This window comes from Rhodamnia argentea, chromosome 1 (assembly GCF_020921035.1).
Source record: "Rhodamnia argentea isolate NSW1041297 chromosome 1, ASM2092103v1, whole genome shotgun sequence".
Lineage (NCBI taxonomy): Eukaryota > Viridiplantae > Streptophyta > Magnoliopsida > Myrtales > Myrtaceae > Rhodamnia > Rhodamnia argentea.
The window spans coordinates 35,238,166-35,262,327 of record NC_063150.1 but is presented as its reverse complement, the minus strand read 5'-3'; the positions used below and the strand labels follow the sequence as shown (position 1 = coordinate 35,262,327).

Genomic DNA, 24,162 nt, shown 5'->3' with positions numbered 1-24,162 from the left:
TCATATATTGCTAATTGAGTTTATTTGACCAATTATGGCTAGAAATTGCTAATGTGGACGCCGGACGTCCTTTATGGTGTGGCCAGCATTGACTTGCACATTTGAATGATTGTTTGATTTTTTTTTTTATAGCTTTTCTTCTCTCGTCTTTTATTTTGGGGGTGGGACTGCAGTAAGGTTCGCCGGCCTTTAGCAAAAATATAAAATAAAAATAAAGAGAAGTAACTAAAAACTATAAAAATATAAAAATAAAGAAAATTATTTAAATATATCTATGTCAGCGTCGGTTATTCCATGTAAGACGATTGACGTCCACGTCGCCTTTTTCAGGCTATAATTGTTCAGATAGATTTAATTGGCCAAACGTGAAAAGGTCTAGGGTTAAATTAGTTTAATTAAAAAGTTTAAAACTGAATTGACACAAGTATTTGTAGGTTTATGATTCTTTTGGTAATTGTCCCTTGCGGATGCCAATTTACATTGGAATTCGAGCAATGGTTTGGGACTAAATTGGAAAAATCAAAAATTTTAGGACTAAATTGGCATTTGGATGATAAATTTAGGATTGATTAAATAATTATCCCATCTAGACGAGAATAATGACAAAGTTGGACGATTTTTTGTATCATTTTTACAAGCCGCCGCCAACCTTTCCAAGCAGCCAGCAGAAATTGCTGACCCACGTCGATTTGAGAGCACTATGGGTAGGCCCCGAATGCCATTTTATCCAACCCAATTTCAACTTTCTCACTATGGGTAGGTCCAGAATGATTTTTTGTTAAACCCTATTTGATCTTTCTAATACCATTTGTTTTTATAGAGTGGTTACTTCTAGAGGAGTTAGAAATTGTGTTACATATTTGATTTTTTTATTAAGTGATGTGGCAAAAGTGATTTCATAAATTAGATTAATAAATCGATCTCAGTGTATCTTTAGGACGCGAATGATAACCATCCCGCTTCTCTGTTTTTCTATTTTTATGTTTCTGAGAACATGTTTGGAATAGAAATCTGTTTGGTAAAATCATTTCATTTATCTGTTTCCAAGACAAATTTTTAGCCTAAAAATATGTTTTGGAACAGAATTGAGAAGTAGAAATTTCATATTTTTCTATTTTTGGAATAGAAACGGAAATAAGAATTCTTCTCATTACTCACTCCCTCTCTCTCGTGTCCCTTGTCATTGTTTACTATCCCCCGGCCGAGGTCCGGTGGTCAACAATCGTAGAAATTTTATACTATTATCAAACGAATTTCTATTATGGGATCATAAATTTTGTGTCGTTATCAAACGCATTTCTTTGATCAAAAACTCGTCTTGAGAATAGAAAGAGAAAAATCTATCTCTGGCCAGAAATAGCTCTTGAAAACTAAATGGTTATCATTCGCGCCCTTAGCGTTATTTGTTCAATCATCGAGCTCAATCCATTTCCCAAATTAGTGATCTAGAGAAAACAAAAATGAATTAGAACCCCGCAAATGATCGTGATTTTATACATATTTCTTGAAGGACCTTGCTAGCATAACAATTTTTCGGTGACTATGAGAATAACATGTTGTGGGCCTCAAATTCTTGAAAGAGTGGACTTCATAATAATATTTAATTAGTTATTATTCATTTTTTTGTGGTTCACAATATGCTGTCAATCTCACAGTCATATTCCTATCTTGAACTGTGATTGGCTAATAATAAAGGAGAATGCTTTTCTAACAGATCGATAATACCGTCGCTTATTTCTGACCATAAATCCACATACCATCACCGCGTGTTTTGCATAAAGTACTCATTAATTGAAACATTATGGGGTCATAAATAATGACTATTGTCGATCGTCAAATAACTGTTTTCAATTGTAAATTCTATTCTCCGACAAATCCCACCTTCTTTATAAGGTGAAATTGTCAATGGTCCACGGTCAAACTCTGAATTACGTTGAGTTTTCATAAGGTGAAATTGTCAATGTTGTCAATGGTCCACGGTCAAACTCTGAATTCCGTTGAGTTTTCAAGAGGTGTCTCCGTGAACTTTGTCCTTTCATTTTGATGGATACACATGATTCTCAGTGAGAATCAGGAAACCATGATCGGATGATGTGATCGGTTTGGTACACTAACATTCATTCGCTTTAAAGTTGTACATGCCTCATATTGTCTTATGATATGACCAGAAACTTTTTCGCATGTTGTCCGAGCAACATGTCGGATCTTCGTCCCATCCGAACCACACTATAATTTTAAAAGAGGAAAAGAGAAATTTATGAATCTTAACATGCCATAATTGAATTAAATAAATGGCGTTATTGATTGAACTCGGAAAACGCACGGAAGTTTTGTTGTGGCATGCGAATTTAATTATCCATTCTCTATTTGTTCATACTGGAATTCCAAGATGAAGCTTTAATTCATGCGTCTACAAGAAGAATTGGACATATGCAATTCTTAGCTGCCGGTTTTAGTAAGCTAAAGAATATATATATATATATATATTCTTATATATAGATAGATATAGACCGTTCCATTAATTAATGCATCTTAACCTAAAATGTCAAACATAAGTGTAAAAAGCATGATTAGTTTATTAACATCCATTATCTATATAAGTCAGAGCACAATAAGAGCTTATACCACACTAAAACCTTGCCTGTGAACATACTATCTTCCTCCACAGCAATGACAATGTTCTCTTCAATGGCCATCCAGTTGCCTTCTGCTTCTGCCCTCTTCGCTTCCCTCCTCTTCCTCTTCGTCATTCTAAAGCAATGGAAAAAATCCAATGGTGCCAAGAAAGACTCTCCTTCGAAATTGCCGCCGGGGCCGAAGATGCTCCCTCTTCTGGGGAACCTTCACCAGATGATGGGGTCCCTCCCTCACCACTCGCTCCGGGACTTGGCCAGAAGGCATGGGCCAATCATGCGCCTCCAGCTGGGGGAGATCCTGACCATCGTCATCTCGTCGGCGGACATGGTCAAGGAGATCCTCGGCAAGAACGAGCTCACCTTTGCCCAGAGGCCTGAGATCTCGGCCCATGAGGTCATGTCCTATGAGAACTCGAAGCTCGTGTTCTCGCCCTACGGCGAGTATTGGAGGCAGATGCGCAAGATTTGCGTGGTGGAGCTCCTGAGCATGAAGAAGGTCCTCTCCTTCCGATCCATAAGAGAGCAAGAGTGCTGGAACATGATGAAAACGATACAGTCATCTCAAGGGAAGCCTGTGAACGCGAGCAAGATGGTACTGCACCTGATTAATGACATCACCTCTAGGGCAGCGTTTGGCGAGAGATGCAAATATAGAGACGAGTTCCTTTCTTTCCTCAAGGAAGTGACGATGCTTGGTGGCGGGTTCGAGCTTCCAGATCTCTTCCCTTCGATCTGGTTCTTGCGTTATCTGTCGAGGATGAAACCGGCTTGGGAGAGATTGCACAAGAAGATTGATTTGATTCTCAACCACATCATTGAAGAACACAAGGAGAAATTGAAGGGGAACGGTGGGAACGACGAGGAGGACGAGAATGCAAGAGAAGATCTGGTGGATGTGCTCTTGAATCTCCAGAAGAGTAGTGAAATGAACTACTTCATCAAGCCACATGTCATAAAAAATATTGTCATGGTAAGGCTCATTTCATGTTAAATTCACTAAATATATACTTTGCTTCTATCTTACTTTCTCTTCTTTTTTTTTTGGGTCTGGACTTCTATCTTACTTGGTAATGAGCTTTCTTACTGCCCCAGCTTTTAAATATACATAGACTATGTATGTACTGTAGATTTTCTACTTCTGTTTTTATATATGAACGTGATGGGGAGGGGCCATGGAGCTAGTTAGCAATTCTTCTAGGCGTTATGAGAAGGACTTTGCCCTCGTTACGAAATGTTCCATTCGAGTCATTGAATTGCCTATTTTAATTACCAAGAAGAGCCCTTACTAATTAGTATAGAGTCGGCGTACAAGAATTTCAACAGCAAAATGGAACATGTAAGACGTTTTCATGATAACAATATATATATATATATATATATATATATATATATATATGAGATAATCGCATCCATGAAACCCTAATATTCTCAAGATGTATCACAAGAACATATCACATGGTGGATCAAAGAGTTATCCCCTTGTTATTCCTGTACTATTTCCAAATCAAGAGTTTGTATGACAGTTTCCGTGAGATTCCAAGCGGTCTCCATATATAGTTTTGCTCAGAGAATTACAGTCTCTATAAGCTTAGTGTTGTCCAAAATTTCACTTAATCTTTCATGTACTTTTAAGGACATCGTTCTGAAATTTAAAATCAATCTGCTCCTTTTGTTCCTTTGTGGGTAGGAAATATTTGCTGCTGGGACAGACCCATCCTCGACGACCATAGATTGGGCCTTCTCGGAGATGCTGAGGAACCCCCGAGTGATGGAGAAGGCGCAGGCCGAGGTCCGATCCATCCTGCAGGGCAAGACCCAGGTCCGCGAGCAGGACATCCAGGGCCTCGAGTACCTGAAGCTCGTGGTCAAGGAGACCCTGAGGATGCACCCGCCGGCCCCGCTCCTGACCCGAGAGTCGCGCGAGGCGTGCGTGATCAATGGCTACGAGATCCCCAAGAAGACCAAGATTGTGATCAACGCATATGCAGTGGGGAGGGACCCTGAGTTCTGGACAGACCCGGAGTCATTTGTGCCTGAGAGGTTCCTGAACTCGTCGGTCGATTTCAGAGGGTTGAGCTTTGAGTACATACCCTTTGGCGGTGGGAGGAGGATGTGTCCCGGAATCAATTTCGGGCTTGCGAACATCGAGCTTCCCCTGGCTCAGCTCCTGTACCACTTCGACTGGTCCCTGGCTGACGGGATTAAGGCACAAGACCTGGACATGTCTGAGACTTTTGGGGTCACTTCCAGGAGGAAGAATCCCTTGATCGTGGTTGCTGAGCCCCGTGTCCCGTTCTCGTACGATGGAGATCATGATAAGTAGTTATCAAAGGCGTGTATCCGGGGGAGTACTAGGTTGGGGAATCTTAATAATGTTGGTGTCTTTATATCTGTCTCTTGTCAGATATTGCAGTTCCTTATCCAATAAACAAGCCCATGTGTTCAAAAACAACTCTGTGAACTCCATATACTCTAAACTTTCTTGTTACTTCATATGATCTATCCTTTCTTTGATTATCAGATGCATGGTGTTAGCTTCATCCTATCGGGTATTCCATTTGTTTAAACCCAAACCGAATTCGGGGAAGACGCGGCTTTTAGCATTTTCTAGTCGTTGTTCCGACCGTGAAAATGAGCAATTATTTTCACGTGTGCTTGCTTTGATTCATAGAGCAAAACAGCGTTCTTTAGTCGTGCACTTCCTGCACGTGGGAAGAGAAACTGCATTGGGCTTATCAAAGTTAAGCCATGTATGTATCTCCATTCTTGCGATGGGGTTTGACTTTGTTGACAGAGAAAGAATGAGATTGTTGCATTTGGTCTCCTTCGTAAGCTGTTGACACTTGACGGCCAAAGAAGATAACCACATAATTGCTTCTATCCTGGACAGCCGCAATCCAACATAAAGAAAACATCACAAAACAGACTCTCGACTTATTTCTTGACTTCCATAGGATCCAAAATGTGACATGATGAGGCTGACATCTTTATTTTTGGGTGTTATTTTTGTCGCTCCATAGTTTAGTTTATGGACAACCATTAGGGGCAAATCCTAGTCGTCCTCTGGCAACATCATAGATCGCCTCGAACGTCGTTGCTACACGTTTCCATAGATGACGATGCCGGTGTCGTCTTAGTTCGGTGCGAACGTGAGGCAGACCTGCGAATCGCTTATGGCGTACGAAATGCCGCCGGGATCCAAGTCCATGAATGCGCCTCCACTGAAGGTGAATCTTTGGGACAAAAACCGATTTTGTATTGCGGAGATCATAGCAAGTGTCGAGAATTTCAAAACTCTTTGCCCTCTTACAGCGCACCATCTCGTTCCGGAAAGCCCTACTCATGGCATTGCATGACGTTGGGGGCAGTCACGTGACGACGGTCCCAGAGTCAATGAGGGCCTCCGCCTTCGAGAAGATTGCCGACGGGATTTGCAATTTAGTCCTTGCGACCGCGATTTCCACTATGTTTATGCCACGGAACATTGAGCTTTCTTGAATTGCGGCAATCGGTGTGAAGGTTAATGGCTTAGGCGTCTCCCTAGTCTTCCCAAATGTTAGATACCCCTTCGAGCTGGAAGAAGAGGGCAAGCAATAGGAGAAATATCGGCCGTACTTGCTCGCAGTTTGTCTAACGATCGACAAGCCGTCCCTGGTGAGGCCAAGCAGGCTGGCCGTTCCGCCAAAGGAGCCATAATTCACTCTGCCGCAACCGAACTGAAAGTTCCTTACTACATCTGTGGACATCAACATCAATGTATCAGTCGCGAGGTTCCCGTACGAATACGATAGGTCTCCATACGTTGCTTGGTAACTGCATCTTGAGTGGGAGCAGCTTGTCAAAATACCTGCTTGCATTGAATAAAATCATCATCTTTCCAGGCACAATCCTATAGAAAAAAAAGAGAGAACATGCGTACTTGAATGATATATACCTGATCCGGAACTCCTGCACATGGGCGAGGTACACGGTGTATTAGCGTAAGATGAGGAGTGAGACGGGCTGAAGATCGGCTCGGATTGAGGGTAGCAGAATGAGCATGGTTCACACTGAGTCCAAGTGAGATCACTGCTGGTGTTGAAGATGAGAGTGAGCTTCGACCGTGTCGAGCCAAGGCCAACGGTCACAATGTACTCAAGTGAGTCAAATGGGATGCCAAGCTTGGCCGGGACAGTGGCCTTTGAGCTTCCTAAGCCGGGTCCTTTGTTGGTGTTGTTGCTGCTGCTCGTTGAGATCTTAGATTGAATCGAATCGACCCTTGATTGGTCCCAGACCAGGGTTTTCGTGTGGTTGAGAGTGTTTGGCTTGGTTCTAGTGTGTGGAGAGCATGGACCGTGCTTATGCACTACTTCTAGCGATGATTCCCGGATACCACCTGCATCATGATGTCGCTATGCGAGTCTGTTGAGCTATCTGATGCAGAATTCTTTAGTGTGGATTTTCCCTAGGGACCTGTTCTTTCCAAAAACATCCACCAGTTAGCTTTTCTTTTCATTAATTTCCTCACACAAGGTTACTATTTTGAACATCATTAGTCCTTAGCTAGGATTGATGGATTCTGACATGGATTGACGACAACCAATCTGAGGTCACTTGGTAATTGAGAAACTGACTCATTGTCGAGACGGGATAACACGCTACATCTACATGGAGAGAGAGAGAGAGAGAGTTTTGTTAGTACCAGTTGATGAAGGTGTGCAAGAAGCAGAAGGCAATAGCGAGCTGAGTTGGATGATGTGGTGGTTCTCAGACTTGTATTGCACTCTCTGTGTATAACCCTCATCCGAAGAGATCACAAGACTGAGGAGAGAAACTAGCCCTGGCGAAGTTGCGCAAAGATGAAGCAGCCATCTTTGACATGGACGTATTGCGATAGTGTAATTCTCTTACGATCTGCCCTTTCGCATATAAAGCTTATATTTTCAGTTTTCTGTGCTTTGCAACGTGAATCACATTGCCAACTCTTACAATTCATGATCCTAATTAGTGATTAACCCGTTTCTCGCGTGCTTGCTTTGATTCATCGATTGACGGAGCAAAACAATATAGTTAAGTCTCGCACTTCCCGCGTGTCAAAAGAGAAGAGCGCACATATACCTGGCATTGTCACTGGTATTGGACTTATCTAAATTAAGCCGTGAATGTAGTTGGATTCTTCAGATGGGTTTTTACTTTGTTGTCAAAAAGAAAGAACGAGACTGTTGCATTTGGTCTCCTTCGTAAGCTGTAGATACCTGACGGCCAATACAAGGCACCGAGCCATGCACGTTCACCCGGAATTAAAATGAGAAGAATTGCAAAGTAGGCATCGAAACTGATTTTCCAAAGACGAGTGATTCTTTTACTATCCTTTGATCGGAAGATCAACAACATGATATGAAAAAGCTTGTGGTTAAACGTGAGCTTGAAACTCTCAGCCAAATCCTACCTCCATATGTCTGGAAACCTACACTGGTGAGCAAGGAGACTGACCGCCTTTTATAAAGTAAATAAACAGGTACGAATCGTAATGCAGGCCATTAACCTGATAAAAACCCGGCAACCTCTGCATACAGTCGAATGACATTTTCCTATACAAGTGTATGGCAGGTTGGGTTGCTAGAGGCATGCTTGATGACCTCAAGAATAAGTGAAGAGGCTGAACATCAGAGGACAAGCAAGCTAGTTCCTGTCGTGCTAACAGAACAGGATCAAAGAACCATAGAGAAAGAGAACAAGGTGTAAGAACCATTATTGCGTTTTCAGATTCTAGTCATAATGATCTTGAGGTGCCGTTTTTGCGGCTTACACAAGGACATGCCTATCATCAAGATTTCGTTAACTATCCATCACTCCCAGCGTCAGAACGAAGACTAATGACCATTCGGATTCTGCAAAATCATGATTAAGCATATCCACATTCTGCCAAGAACATTTTTAATCAAAGGAATGCCGAAACCACAAGTTTTATCGAGACATGAAAAGATCATCCCTTCAAGAATCTTCTTTAGTTTCGTAAAACAGAACCCATTTCCTGCGCTAACTCTGCTCGAGGATGAATGATATAGTAAGGTGCTTTAGTACAAGTGATAACCTAATGAAAATAGACGCTCACCTCATTTTCTTTTGGTAGAGCAGCCCTTTTGGAAGAACTCACATTCATACCCTGTAAATCCAATTGCTCATCCAACAACACCAACTCGTCGATCTCCATATCCACATCAAAATCATATGAATATAGGTATCAAATGGATGGATCAGGTTGGGCTTGGGTCGGATTGAATATGGTCCGACCCATTTTCATGCTATACAAATCTAGTGACTCATACAAGATTTATATTGTTAAAACACTTCAATATTAAAATTCAGTTTAAAGAAAATTATTTCTTTTGTATTTTTAAACATATGTATATATATTGCTAATTTTTTTTTATAGCTTTCTTAGCTATCCCATTTATGACTGACTTTTAAAACTTAAGGGACCCATTTATGGCCCACCACCATGAAATATGAGTCAAATATGGATTATAGACCCGTTTTGTCACATCTACGTATGAGTTATTAGTTCTTTGATTATGAGATGTATGTGTCGGCTTCATCCTATCAAGGATTCCCTTTGTTTAATCCGAATGAATTCCGAGAAGTTAGGTCCTTCTCAGCCATCTCCTTTTGTTGTTACGAGCGTGAAAATGAGTAATTATTGCATGCATGGCCCCGACATCATATCGTGATGGTACCCACCTGATTTGACAATTCATGTGAGTTAGGTTCATATAAACCGGGATCTTACAAGAGATTTTGCATGAGAAATAAGCTTCCATGGAAACGAATAGTGAAAGAAAGATCTACAATATGTCTTTTCTTGAAAAAGGGAGAACAAGGAAGCTTCAATAGGAATGGAAGATAACCGCAAAATTATTTGTACACCGGACACTCATAATCCAACATCCTATGAGATTGCGAATTAACTTGAATAACAAAATACGAATTTAACTATATTAACCACACCCGTCGATTCAACTTGATCTTCCCAGGTGAAAAAGAAGAAGAAGGATCAATCGATAAGGTCAAATTGTCCATCCCAAATGACTACTTGCACTTTGCTTTATTATTAACCCTGGAAAATTTCAAATAAAGGCTTGAAGTGTTCTTGTTTTTTCAAATAAGTGTCTAAAGTGGAGCTTGTTTCAAATAAGAACTTGAAGTGCCATAATTGTTTCAAAGGACCCGACCAAAATTATTTTCGTCATTTGCTTTTTTTTTCCTTTTTTTTCCTTTTTTTCCCCTTCTTGTCGGGTAGCCGATCGGCCATTGGCGAGGGCCTTGCTCGGGCGTGGCGAGGGCAACCCTCGCCGACCTCATCTTGTCCAACCCTCGTCGATGGCCAGTCGTCTCTTGAGATAGGCCACCGGCGAGAAGGAAGGGCAAAGAAAAAGACAAAAATAAAAAAAAATGAAAAAATTGAAAAGAAAAAGAAAATAACCTTGGTCAAGGCACTTCAAACCCTTTTCTAAAACAAAACCCTTTTTTTGAAGCAAAGAATGCAATTCAAGTCCTTATTTGATCCGATAAAAAAAAAAAGCCTCTATTTGAAAAAAAAGGAAATTCAAACCTTTAAAATGATGAAAATGCCCTTCATCAGAGTTTTTCAAACACTTCTTTAAAATAAAGAAGGCAATCTAAGCTCTTATCCCAAAAAAAAAAAAAAAAAAGGATATTTCATACCTTTATTTTGAAATTTTCCTTGACCCTAGATCAGTATTGAAGCTAAGGGCCAATGGTGAGTGGCAGATTCTTATTGGGTCAGAAAAAACCGAATTTCATTACTAGATAAAAGCCCGCGGAAACTGTTCAACCGCTTCAGAACAAAGAAGCTTCCACAGTGCAATCGCCTCTGTCTGTGCCGCCAAAGCCGCATTGATCGGCCGGGGAAATGCCATCAATCAGTCTGCCGGAGTTATTCCGTAGACTCCAGCCACTGCACCTTCATAGGTTCCTTCCAGGTAAGCTCCGTCGACATTTTATTTTCAGGAAACCACCCTGTGCTGGTGGCCCCCATCGTTGAAGGCGAAAACTTTCATCAACTGAGTTCTTCTTCTTTGGCAGGAGCCGTCGAGCCAAATTTCCCAGCATCGCAAGGGCCTCTGATACTGCTTGCTCTGGTTTAGGCTTAATCGCTCGGAAGGAAGTGATTTCTTGCTTTCCATATTTGACGAAGAGCAATTGCTAAAAGCTCGAAATTGACTGAGTTGTGCGTAAAAATCTGCTAACCGTGAGGTGACACGTCTATTTACAGGGCTGGACCTGTTCATATCGACCTCGTCCATGGGCAAAGGAGGAAGATATGCTCTACTGACTCGGGCCGTTGATTGCAGATGCTTCGAATGGGGTGAGGTAAGATTTGCCTTTTTGTATAAGTTTCCCTTTGCAGCTAGAGCATTCTGACAGGCGCCCCCTAGGACAAATTTGATTTCGGGTGATAAATGGGAGAGCCAGATCTTTGTCTGCAGCGGCTTAGGTGTTTGGTAGGATGACGAAGCCTGTTATGAGATTTGTTTGGCTCATTCCTGTCCATTTCTGTTATAAGCGTTTTTCACAGTGAAACTTCCAGATTTTGAGTGTAGCTACACCAATGGATCTTCCGATTCCTGCGTCCCCAAAGGAATAGCAGTAATTTCGTTGATGGTCTCTGGGTCAAAAAGCTGCTCGTTCCATCGTGACTCCTCCTTTAGTATCAAATCAGCTACCCATTTAGGCTCGTTTCTATTTGCTAGTCCCCCAATCAGTCCCCTTCGCAACCATCTTTCCTCTCTAACTTTGATCTTTTCCCCATTTCCAACTTTAACCGATGGATATATGGCATCTCTCCCCATTAAGAAGCTTTGCCATCCCATGACGGTCTACTTCCTTTTCTAGAATGCTGTAAGTCTTCTCTTGGAAAATATAACCCTTTTAGCACCTGACCCCACAAAGACACCGGAGATTGTGAGATCCTCCAAGCTTGTTTCCCCAGCAGGGCCTTGTTGAAGGTCATTAAATCTCTAAACCTGAGGCCTCCTGCATCCTTTTTGCACTTCAAAGTTTCCCATTTTCTCCAGTGCAAACCAGTCTGTTTTTCAGTGTTTTTCCACCAGAATGTTGCAATTTTCTGCTCGATAGCTTGACATATGGATGCTGGTATTTTGAAACTAACATAGCGTACTATGGTATTGCTTGAAGTACTGATTTTATGGGGACTTCCTTTCCTGCTTTCGACATAAGTTTTTTCTTCCACCCTTCCGGCTTCTTATTTACTCTCGCCGTAATCCAGGGAAACATTTGTGTTTGTTTTTTTTAACCTCTCCAATCAGAAGGTATCCCTAGATATTTCCCAGTTTTTACTAACTCCGGAACTCTCAGTTCTGCTGACATATTCCTCCTCAAACTCTGTGGGCATTCTTTACTGAAAAAAATATCCCGGACTTATTCAAATTTTCTGCTTGGCTAGAAGCATAGCAGCATTGATTTAAAACAGAGGCCATGTTTTGACATTCCCTTGTTCTCCTATCAAGAAAAAAATTCGAGTCATCTGCAAACAATAAGTGAGATAGTGTGGGCCAAGACCTATTGAATTTCCTCTAATATTTCCATCCTCCAAAGCTCCTCCATCAAAACAGACGGAACATGTGCAACCAAAATGAATAAAGAGGGGGAGAGAGGATCAACTTGTCGAATGGCCCTCGAAGGTCGGAGAAAGTGTAGGCGTTCCCTATTAAATTTGACACTGAACCTTGGAGGCGCATTGCATTATCCAATTGACCCCTTTTGCACAGAATCCTAGCCACAGGCTGCAGCAAGCAAGCCTCTAGAAAATCCCATTCATTTCATGTCAAGTTTTAGCACCGCCTGGAACTTTTTCTTTCTTTTTCTCACCCTTAGCTGATGTAAGATATCTTGTACAATCAAGATGTTATATTGGATTTGACGCCCGCTACAAAAGGACTTTGTTCCTCACAAATCAATTCTGGTAACCGAGGCTTTTGTCTATTAGCCAAGACTTTAGAGATGATTTTGTAAATGAAATCACATAAGCTGATAGGACGATGCTGCTCCAAACTCTGCGGGTTGGGCACTTTTAGGATAAGAGAAATATAAGTCTTGTTAAGCTTTGGGTTCAATGTTCCGCAGGTAAAAAACTCTGCACCTCCCTGAGAACATCCTGCTGAATCTCATTTAAAAAATGTTGATATAATTGTCCGCTTAGACCATCCAATTCCAGAGCTTTAGTGGAACTCAACTGAAAAGCCGCTACCTTTACTTCCTCTAGTGTCACCTCAACTGTTAAAAGATGGTTCATTTCCTCTCCAACCATGCTGGGACATTGTTCTAGCACAGAGTGAAAACTTCACGGACCTTTTGAGGGATTAAGATTCTGAAAAAAGTCTATTGTTAAATGCTTTAACAACCCAGGATCATGAATCCACCCCTTACTTTCTGTTCTCAACATCGTAATTCTGTTTCGCTGCCTTCTTTGGATGGTTGTGGCATGGAAACATTTTGTAATTTGTTCTCCCAATTTAAACAATTAATCCGCGATCTTAAGCGCCAGTACATTTCCTCGTCTCCACAATATTTCTATTTTTTTCATTCAGCAATTTAGGGTGCGCATGACAACACTTCTGCTTCAAAAATAACTCCAAAAGCAGAAGTTGATTTTTCAACTTTTGCTTCGAAGCGTGAAGTTGATTTCCGATCAAAGAAAGGCGTTTGATAACAGAACAAAATTTCTACGAAAATTATTGATCCTAACCTAAAAATGCATTTAATTCAAGAAAAGTTAAATGCAAATACCGACGGATTTTCATGTAAGTCGGAAGACTAATCCTACCAATCACATTCAATAAAATAAATGTGCAATCAAGTGCACAGATCAAGCACATCAATACAAATCAAGGCTTTCCTAATATAGCCGTAAGGGCTTAGAAAATGTGTGCTTAGAGTTCATGGGTGATTTGAGAGAAATTGGAGACAATTTGCCAAGACGGGAAAAATCGTCAATTTGGAAAGATCGGGGGTCAAAAAATCCAAAATAGGTTTTGGCTAGTTGATTGTGGCTATTTCCTATCTTTTGGGATTTTTTTGGAATTTTCAAAATTTTCAGATTTTTTTTTAATGATTTTTAATATTTTTAAGAATTCTTTTATTTTATTATGATTTTTTTAAGAGCTCACGAATTTTTTATGAATTTTTGGAATTTTTTATGAATTTTTTTTATACTTTTTAATGATTTTTTTTTCCAAATTTTCCTTTTTTATTTTTATTTAAAATTTTTTTATTAAATAATTTTTATTATTAAAATATTTTCCGGATCAAGTCAACCCAGCTCGCACCTCTCGGGAGTGAGTACATTGAGAGAGAGAGAGAGAGAGAGAGAGAGAGAGAGAGAGACCCCATAAACAGAAGAAAATATAAAAGGGAGAAGTGAAAAAGAAAAAATAACTTCCTGATAGTAAGAAGTAAGTTTTTTTAACATATCTAAAGTGCTATAAAAATCACTTCTAAAGTAAAAAGTTGTTTCGAAGTAGAAATTTAAAGTTGTGAACCAAACGGATTTTTGTTGGAAGCACTTCCAAGCAAAAATTTTACTTCAAGTATTATCATGCACGCCCTAAGTTCTTTCTCAGTTGTGTCCCTCACTATGGCTGTTGGTGATGTTTTGGAGCTCCTTTCTAGGGCTATTGATTCGCTTCTGCGCATAAGGGAACTTCCTTTTGCTCCCCACATCTAGTTCGCCAGCAACTGTCTTTAGACAGCAGGACATCATTTGGAGTCAGCCAAATATCCCTCACAATTTGCCCTTATTCTAGCTCTTCCAGCCAAAAAGCCTCGAACTTAAACTCCTTTTTCCTTCTCGCTGGTTCTGGGGATAGAGAGATCAGTAAAGCACTATGCTCAGAGCCGATAGCCAGTAATGCTTAAAACTTCTGCTTCTGGGAAAGCAACTCTCCAGTCAATGGTACTCATTGCTCGGTCAAGTCTTTTCTTCACAAACGCAGTCCCTTCCCTATTGTTGCCCAATGTAAATGCACATCCTTTGCTCTCAAGGTCCATAAGACAACATGAGTTTAATAAATCTCGAAACTCCTTGATTTTATAATTCTCCGCCATGCGTGTGCCCATCTTCTCCCAACGATGCAACACTTCATTAAAGTCTTCCAAGATATATCCATGAAAGGGGGTTGGAGAGGTTGACTCATTGCAGTTCACTCCAGAGATTAAGTCTTGCTTGGAAATCATTCGGTGCACAAACAAAGGTAATACGCATTCCCCTTTTGCTTTCTATGCATTCTCCGACCAGAATCACAAAACGTGCCGAGGAAGATTCCACTCTAACAGAAATCTTGTCATCCGCGAAAAGTGCCAATCCCCCACCAATCCCTACTGGAATGACAGATTAGCCAATAAGAGTGTTAGAGGAATAACTTAACTTTATTGATGAAAACGAACGGTGTGTGTGTGTATATATATATATATATATCTCAAAATCCTCGAAGACCATTATACCTTTTTTACCCTTTAATAATAATAAAAAATTCTGAAAAATTTCGTGAGCTCTTAAAAAAATCATAATAAAATAAAAAAAATCATTAAAAAATCATTAAAAAAGATGAAATTTTGAAAATTCAAAAAAAAATCTCAAAAAATAGGAAATTACCACAATCAACTGGCCAAGACCTATTTTGGATTTTTGACCCCGATCTTTCCAAATTGACGATTTTTCCCTTCTTGGCAAATTGTCTCCAATTTCTCCCAAATCACCTATGAACTCTACTCATATATCCTCTCAGCCCTTAGGGCTATATTAGGGAAGCCTTGATTTGTATTGATGTACTTTGTCTCGTGCACTTGATCATGCATTTATTTTAGTGAATGTGATTGGTAGGATTAGTCTTCCGAATTGCATGAAAACCTATCGGTATTTGCGGATAACCTTTCTTGAATAAAATACATTTTAGGTTAGGATCAATAATTTTTCGTAGAAATTTTGTCATGTTATTAAACGTCTTTCTTTGATCGAAAGCAACTTCGAAGTAAAAGTAGAAAAATCAACTTCTACTCCCGAAGCGTATGTTGTCATGCGCGCCTAATTTTTCTACTTCTACTCCAAAAGTTATTTCCGATAAGAAAAATTCGTTTGGTAAAAGGTTGAAAATTTCTACTTCGAAACACTATTAACACAAAATATTTATGAAAAATTATTATCGGCGGCCGAAAATTTTCTACTTCATTTTTTAACTTTTGAAATTTCTTAAAAAATAATTTTAATTATTCAAATATTAATTAATTTTTAAAAATAAAAATTTATTTTTTATTTTTTACACTAGTGGCTAGATACGTCGACTCGTGTGATGCGGGCGGTGCGATGGTAGATGGTTGGCGGCGGTCACGGTCGACGAAGATTGGCGATTGGCCGTGATGGCAATCGACGAAGGTTGGCAGTGGGCGGTGGTTGGCGCTTGGTGGTGGCAAGTTCGGCGTCGCCGCAGCGGCTATGGGAGGCGGCCAATGGAGGTTTGCAAGTGGGCGAGGCGGGCGATGGTCTGCGGTTGGCGGTGGACGTGGGCGGCCCGCGGGGTTGACGATGGGCGGCCTGCGATGGGCGACGACCAACGACGGTCCGCTGTGGTGGAGGTTGGCGGAGATTGGCGGATGCGAGTATGATAAAAACAAAAAGACCGATGGCATAATAAAAAAAGGGGTGATGCGATAAGTACTTCTTGAGTTAGAGAAGCTAATTTTTAAAATTTTTCAAATTGAGGGAAAAACAATTTCAGAAGTGGAAATTTTTTTTAAAAGCAAAATTTTTTACCAAACGGATTTCTATTTTAGAAGTTAAATTACCAAACAAATTTTTGCTCCATAATCACTTCTGGAGCAGAAATCCACTTCTAGAAGTGTTATCATGCGCACCCTCTACTCTCGGGCCGTGGTTACCTACTTCAAGTTTAACCACAGTTAATAGAGGAAATGACCCCGATTAATAAAGCTAAAGTTCAAAGTAAAATAAATATAATATTGTATTATTTTTGTACAAGGGATGAGTACATAAAAGCCTTGGAATAAAAAGAAAATTCTAAATAAGGACTCGAAATGTCATCATTTTCTCAAATAAAAGCTTAAAATGAATTTTGTTTTAAATAAGGGCCTAAAGTGCCCTCTGTATATCACAGAAGGGCTCGACCAACGGTATTTTAGTCATTTATATTTCCTGAATATTTTTATTTTTTTCATTTTTCCCTTCAAGGAAGGGAATGGCAACCGGCGAGGATCGGGCAACCTTGCCTAGGCGGTCGTCGGTCTTGCCTAGGCTTGCCCGATCTAGCGAGGGCTGCCCTTGCCAATCATAGGTGAGGCCACCCATCCCTCACAAGCAAAAAGGAAGGGAAAAAATGAAAAAATAAAGAAAAAAAGGAAAGAGTATCTAGAAAATATAAATGATAATAATATCCTTGGCCATGCCTTTATTTGAAATAAAGAAGATACTTCAGGAATTTTTTTGAAATAAGGATGATACTTCATGCCCTTATTTGAAACAAGAATGACATTTCATGCCATTATTTGAAATTTTCCCTTGAATTAACTAAGAAATGAAATAGATGGAAATAATTTTCCACAAATAAAGTAATTTTCTCTCGCAAATGAAGTAATCGTATAACTCCGTTAAATTTACAATAAAATGGATTATGATAATACCAAGCAATGTCAAGATTTTTAGAGTATCGATGCGTACATTGTGGAACTCTTTACATCATTACATTTGATTTTCTCTTTTAAATCATAGATCGCCGAGTCGATATGGTAAAGCAAAAACCCATCCTGAGTAATTGGTGAAATATATTATTTAGCGAGAAAATAAAGCCGTTGTGCTCCCCTCATTGTACTTTTTGTCTAATGTCGCCGTTAAAGGTCCAATAAGTCAATTCCCGGTCTCTGTCCCCATAAAAAAAAAATTCCCTGGTCACTTAAAGGAATTTTGGGCCCTTATGTTTGCTGGGGTCACTTAGGAATTTGGAGGCCAAAAATGAGGAAACAACCCACAATTTGGTGCCGAGAGAAAATAGATCCATATAGTTCATTCGTTTAATTAATTTAATTAATCAATTGTACAAGATGATGAAATTAATTCGTTGAACTAGAAAAATGGAAAATATTATGGTCGAATTGAAGGCTCTATTTGATTCGCGGAAAATGAATGATTTTGAAAACATTTTCCTAAATTTGATCGTTTGAAATGATCAGTTAGTGAAAAATATAATTATTATTTGAACATTTTTATGAATGATAACAATATTTTTTATGCTTATTCATTTTTTATAAGCAATACTAAATATCTTTTTCAAGAAAATGATTTTCAAATCATACAAGTCAGATTGAGTACGGAGAGTCCATCATCACTCAAGGCCTTCATCAGTGAGAAAGAGCATCTATTATGACAAAAAAAAAAAAAAAGTGTGCATCTATTGGGCTTGATTGTAGGAGCAGCGAAGTAGGCCAGCCCACGTTGTCTGGCTCCTTTGATACTCTCCCTTCCTTGAACCATCTTCCTTTATTCGAGTACCTTTGAATTTTGATCAATTGTCTAGAAAGCCCAACCAAAAGTTAGTCTGATTATTGAAGAGGCATCACGCTGAATATGAGGCTGCCTTTATTTAGCAAAAAACAAATGAGTTGAAAAATATTGTCCAAAAAATAATTGCCTGTATAATAAATGAACGAAATAAATTTTCACCGTCCACAAAAATATTTAAACATGAATTATTGTCCATAATAAAAACATTTTCCATTGAGTGATTGTTGTAAGCATAATTTTTAAGATATAGGTTTTTTTTATAATCATTCATTTCCGTGAAACAAATAGAGCTTATCTATTCGAATTCCACGGGCGACTGATGTGGACACTTTAACACCTCCTCTTTCGTACAGCCCGCACTAAGGTCAAACACATGGGATTGCTACTAAATGGGACACACAATGCGAATTTGGGGTGGAACCTAGCTCTGATACCGTATTAGAAAGTTCAATCAAAAAGTTTAATTGCACATGAAAAGAGAGATACTAAAATGAATATGAGGCCCATTGGAACTCGGAAGCTGCTAATTTGACAGTCTAATAATACCGCGTTATTTCTAACCACAAGGTCTCCCAATCAATGAATGTTTTATGTAAAATACGTGATGATGATGTGTGAATCTACGATTGAGATTGTATCGTCCATGAAAGTACTGTCAATGAACCATTTTCCTTGAAACCCACAGGCAAGCGATTTGCGTACTTTTTTATATTTTATATACAGAGACATCGATATGACTAATTCAACATATGCAATTGGCTGTTGATAGAACCGAAATCTTAATTACTTTACTAACCATAATTTCAAGGGTAAAAGGACACTTGGAGTGCCAATATTTGTATACAGCGCTCACTTTGATGTCAATATTTTTTTTGATCACTTAAGTTCCAAATCATAGGAAAATCTATCACTTAAGTGTCAATTTCGGCAAAAAAATGATCACTTAAGTGTTAATTCCGGCCAAACAAGACACATGATATTTTTTATTAATTTTTTAATATTATGTGGATTTGGTATGAAAAAAGTCAGTCCACTTGGTGTCCACGTGACATTTGTGTAATATTTAATTAAATTTAAAAATAAGTTAACTAAGTAAAAAATTAAAAAGGGAAAAAATGATCACTTAAGTGTAAAAATTATATTTTTTATCACTTAAGTGTCAATTTTGGCAAAAAATGATCACTTAAGTGTTAATTCGGCCAAACAGTACACATGATATTTTTTATTAATTTTTTAATATTATGTGGATTTGGTATGAAAAAAGTCAGTCCACTTGGTGTCCACGTGACATTTGTGTAATATTTAATTAAATTTAAAAATAAGTTAACTAAGTAAAAAATTAAAAAAGGGAAAATTGCTAGGTTGTAGCAGCGAGGGCTTCTATGTGAGGGCTTCTAAGCCCTCACCGTTGCAACAAAGTATTTTGCTTTTTTTTAAATTTTTTTATCTTATGTTTTAGTTTTTAATATTTTTAACTTTTGGCTTTTTTGTTATTGCTGACTTGGATGCTCCAGCGCACCACGTAGATGCCACGTCAGATTTTCGGCGAAGCTCACCAGAGTTGGTACTGAAATAACCGTTTTTCAAAAAAATTAAAATTTAAGTAATGAAAAAATATTGGCACTAAAGTGAGCGCCGTGCACAAATATTGACACTCCAAGTATCTTTTTGTCTTAAGTAAACCCACTTGTAAAAACAAATAAGAGATGGTTTTTCAAAGTGGGACAAGTGAACGTAGAGAAAATTATCAAAAAAGCCATAAAGCTATTGCATTTTGATTAATTTAGTCCTAAATCCTTCAATCTTGTCCTAAGCCTTTTCACGTTTTTCCAATTGAGTTCATCCGGCAAATTTTAGCAGAAAATTATTGACATGAAGGCCGGCCATCCTACATGGCATATCCGATGTTAACGTGGACAAATTTTTTTATTTTTTTAATGTATTTGTTATTAATATTTTTATTTTTTCTTTCCAAGCCTAGCGAGGGTCGTTGGCCAACCCTCCCTGGTCACATGCAGGGGCCTATCAACCCTCGTCGACCACCGGGCAAGATCGGCGAGGGCTTGGCGGCCCTCGTCAAGTGGCTAACGAAGGTTGCTTGGACTTGGTAGAAAAAAAAAGGAAAAGAAAGAAATAAAAAGAAAACAAAAATTATAAAAATTGTCGGCATTTGCACCAGCTATATCACGTAGGACGACCGACGTCTATGTAAGCGATTTTCACTTAAAATTGATCAGATGGACTTATTTGGCCAAATGTGAAAATGTTTAGGATTCAGTTGGCAAAATTGAAAAGTTTAGGACTAAATAGCTAAAGTACCATAGATTTAGGATTTTTTGGATATATTTTTTTTTTTGTGAAGGTAAGGAAAACATGTATTTTGAAATACTTAATGCAAGAATTATTACTGGACAAAACCCAATATGAAATAAATCGGACTGAAAGAGACTCGATTAATTAATCATTAATAGCAAGTAACTTGATCCCTCTCATACGATATAAGGTATATTGCCGGGGGCATGTGATGCGAATTCTTTGCTTGATTGTGATGGCAAGAGATTACTATAATCAAATTTGCTTAGTCTAACCATCTTGCTGTTGTCAGGATTTTAGCCCCATTGACGAGTTCAACTGTAGAATTGTCTTGGAGTTACGAGTCAGAGAGCATGCCATGAACAATTCAATTGGACTAAGTGTCCAGTTGCTTACAACTAGTCGTACTGATTGCTTTCTCCTTGTATAAATGCTAGGGAAAAAAAAAAACATTTGAGTCTTTGAAAGTGTCCAGTAAGAGAGTGCATGCCCTGGAAATTTTAGATGCTTGCCTTCATTCAGGATTGCGGCCACAATTGCTTTCTGTGAATAGCCACTTTCTTTGTAGGTTCATTTACTTTTCCACGCACTTATATTGATCAGCAATTGAATAAATGCACCTCCTCTTTGACTCCACATATTTTAGTGATCGACCTACAAATTTGTCCATTAGTCCCCCCTGATCTCTCTCCAGCCGGTGTGCAAAATTGAAAGATTCAACTGGTTTTTCAGCACGAGAATTTGACCAAGAACTGTAGTGCTCAAATGAATTTTGGAGATGCGCTACAATAATATCAGACATTGAAGATTGTGTTGTATCTAGCAATATCACCTAAAGGAGGGTGAATAGGCAATTGTGAACAATTTTGAAATTTAATGCAGAATTCAAACAAATTAAAACAGAATCTGAGTAAGTTCAGTAGCAAATTCAGAACAAGACGTGCAATGGTTTAAACACAGTAAAGGGAGTTTAGAGTAAAAGAGAATTGCACACAAAGTGATTCGCCTTTAATAAGCATTCGTCCACTCTTTCACGATGACAACCGATTGGCTGGATTCCACTAGATGAATCATTGAAAGGTTACAAGCGATGTTACACTTTTTCACTCTTACAAAACCTTTCAAAGATAAAAATGTAGCTCTCGAGAATAAGTATATGAATCGAACAACTCAAACACTTTGGAATTATATGTTCCGATCTCCCTCGGATCGGTCACAATGGATTTTCCTTTTATACTTCTTCAACCCCAAGCTAGCCTTTGGACAAGTCTTCAAAAAATTGCTCTTCAATCACTCATTGAATGCCATCAATCTTGTTTGAACGAGATTGTGGAAGATTTGATAGCCGTAGAAGTAGAGTTTGAACCCTTCAGATTTAGTCGCCCATACAACTAAATCCTTAGTTTTCATAAGTAAAGTTTATTCAAATACGAAAGCTTTTTTGTCCCATGGAAGGTAATATCTAATCTAGGATATTCTCACAATCTGTTTGGAAAATAATCATGTCAATCAAAGATTACAAACTTTCATAAATAACACAGCCAAATCGGAAACCCGCCAAACATGGGCCTTTAGAATCCGGACAAGAGATATTGCAGAATCCGAACATAATTCAGAAGCAGTCTTCAAAAGTAGAACAAACTCTTTGAATCTACTCAGACTAGAATAGTGACTTTGACCTTTAGTAAAATTCATGCTGATGTATCACATAAATCTTCTTCAAATTAACTCTTCGGAGGCGACATCTCGCTCCATCTAAATAATAAGATTCAACTTACTCAGAAGTAAATATGTGACGACTTCGTCTTGAATCCGAACATTAGGTTTGGAATAATATAAGCTTTTTATTCACTTGTTATACTTGCAAAGTATTTCAATGCATTAACTAGATTCTTTCTAAAGTAAGAGGTTTATCAGAATCAAAATATTTAGAAGAAGGTTTTCTCAACAGATTGAACCCCACCGAGTGATCGAAGTCAAACCTGAAGAGTAGAAGATTTTTTCGGCCATTGAATGGTTCGTCACTTGCTTGACTATAGTGGATTTGTTAAAATAAAATAAAAAACTAAATATAGTATGTTCATACGGCGGTGTCATTTGCGATGCCTCATTCAATTTTGACCATCATGTGATAAACCATGCAATTTGCATCAAAATATTGGGGTAATTGTTGGGGAAAAGTTCTATAGTATATTTTGATACTGACAAAATTTTCCTTAGTCTAATTGAATTTTGTAAATACGTTACTGTATTTTATTTCAGGTGAGATGCATGAGAAAAGAAGTTTATATTGGCCTCAGTTGGTTATTCAGACACAAGTTTAGAGTATCGCATATATGTTTATGAAGGAGTTGAATTATGTTATCCGGATTAAGTGGAGTATCCCTTACGTAGATTCAGTTACACCTTTGACGAAGTCTTATGTGCCAGCATCAACAAGGACTCGATTAACTTACAACTCAATGTCTTCTTTGATAAGATTCTAAAGATTGATTTTGTTTATGAGGAATTCAGAAATAGCGACTTATTTAGAAGCAAGAATTCAGAAGCTGCGATTTATTTAGAAGCAGCGATATGCAACAATTCTTTTCCCAAGACCCATGTATGACGAATGCCGTTATGGTTGTGAATATGTTATTAAGGAAGTCTGTAATCTTCGATTTGGAAGATGATTCTACAATGTATTGTAGAAAAATCTCTAATTGGAAATTACCTTTCTTGAGACAAGCCGACTTCCATAAATGAAAGGATCTACTTATAGAAACCAAAGATTTGGTTGTATGGGCGACCGGATCAATGGGGTTCGGATTCTTATCACCCAACGGCAACCAAATCTTCAAGGTACAATCTCGTTCAATTAAGGATTGGAGACGTCCAATTAAAGATTGAAGAGCGATCCTCCGGAGATCTGTCCAGCGGTGAGTTTGGGAATGGGGGAGTATAAAAAGAGATCATTAGTACTGTTATGAGAGAGGGAATTCATAATCACAAATTTCAAAGTGCAAGAGAACTTCAGATTCTACACACTTGTCCTCATGACCTTTATACGACAATCTTTGAGAGGCTTTATAAGAGTGATTGAGAGAAGATAGTGTGATCTATCAAAGAGAGCATCATCACTTGTTGTAAAACTCCATTAATTCATCTAGTGGAATCCAGTCTATCGGCTGTCGGCGTGGAGAGTGGACGTATGCTTGATCTAAGCTGAACCATTATAATCATCGTGTGCAATTGTCTTTATCCTTAAACTTTTCTTACTGCGGTTGATAAAATATTGTATACCAGTTTTTCAGAGTCATAAACCACATACAATCAGATTTTGAATTATTGTGTTATTTGACTTGTCTTTTTTAATTTCACGATTTGAAGTCAAATTTATTCAGAATCACCTATTCACCTCTCCTCTAAGTGATATTGCTGATACAACAGTAATGACCCAACTCTTTTCAAGAAAGCGGAGTGCTCAAAAGTCAAAAGGAGTATCTAGAAGGTGGTATTCATTCGATGGTCAAGTGTTGCCTTATGAATCACTTAACGAGATGGAAATGAAATGATGGAGATGACAAAGTGACGAAATGCACGAGGAAATAGATTAGATGCAAGGGACTTTGCAATCAAAGATGC

General features: G+C 38.6%; 2 protein-coding genes across 2 annotated transcripts; one reads left to right on the top strand and one right to left on the bottom strand.

Annotated features, from left to right (window-relative positions):
• Positions 1 to 2,671: 2,671 nt before the first annotated feature.
• Positions 2,672 to 4,961, top strand: LOC115738873 (desmethyl-deoxy-podophyllotoxin synthase-like). The gene is made up of 2 exons (XM_030671652.2): positions 2,672 to 3,606; positions 4,324 to 4,961. Exons 1-2 carry the CDS (start codon positions 2,677 to 2,679, stop codon positions 4,957 to 4,959), a joined length of 1,566 nt encoding a protein of 521 aa, XP_030527512.2. The 5' UTR covers positions 2,672 to 2,676; the 3' UTR covers positions 4,960 to 4,961.
• Positions 4,962 to 6,004: 1,043 nt separating this feature from the next.
• LOC125314943 (aspartyl protease family protein At5g10770-like) lies at positions 6,005 to 8,829 on the bottom strand. Its single transcript, XM_048278409.1, has 6 exons — positions 8,731 to 8,829; positions 8,459 to 8,537; positions 8,190 to 8,312; positions 7,318 to 7,455; positions 6,571 to 7,011; positions 6,005 to 6,483 (listed from the first exon to the last, which is right to left on the bottom strand). Exons 1-6 carry the CDS (start codon positions 8,827 to 8,829, stop codon positions 6,005 to 6,007), a joined length of 1,359 nt encoding a protein of 452 aa, XP_048134366.1.
• Between the last annotated feature and the right edge of the window lie 15,333 nt (positions 8,830 to 24,162).

What these genes read in the sequence shown, in the direction of transcription:
- LOC115738873 (XM_030671652.2), top strand. Translation starts at nt 2,677, where the DNA reads ATGTTCTCTTCAATGGCCATCCAGTTGCCTTCTGCTTCTGCCCTCTTC. An exon ending in TCATAAAAAATATTGTCATG is followed by an intron (nt 3,607 to 4,323) that starts GTAAGGCTCATT and finishes CTTTGTGGGTAG; the next exon opens with GAAATATTTGCTGCTGGGAC.
- LOC125314943 (XM_048278409.1), bottom strand. Translation starts at nt 8,829, where the DNA reads ATGGAGATCGACGAGTTGGTGTTGTTGGATGAGCAATTGGATTTACAG. An exon ending in CTCTACCAAAAGAAAATGAG is followed by an intron (nt 8,538 to 8,730) that starts GTGAGCGTCTAT and finishes TGTTCTTGGCAG; the next exon opens with AATGTGGATATGCTTAATCA. An exon ending in GTGCAGGAGTTCCGGATCAG is followed by an intron (nt 6,484 to 6,570) that starts GTATATATCATT and finishes CAATGCAAGCAG; the next exon opens with GTATTTTGACAAGCTGCTCC.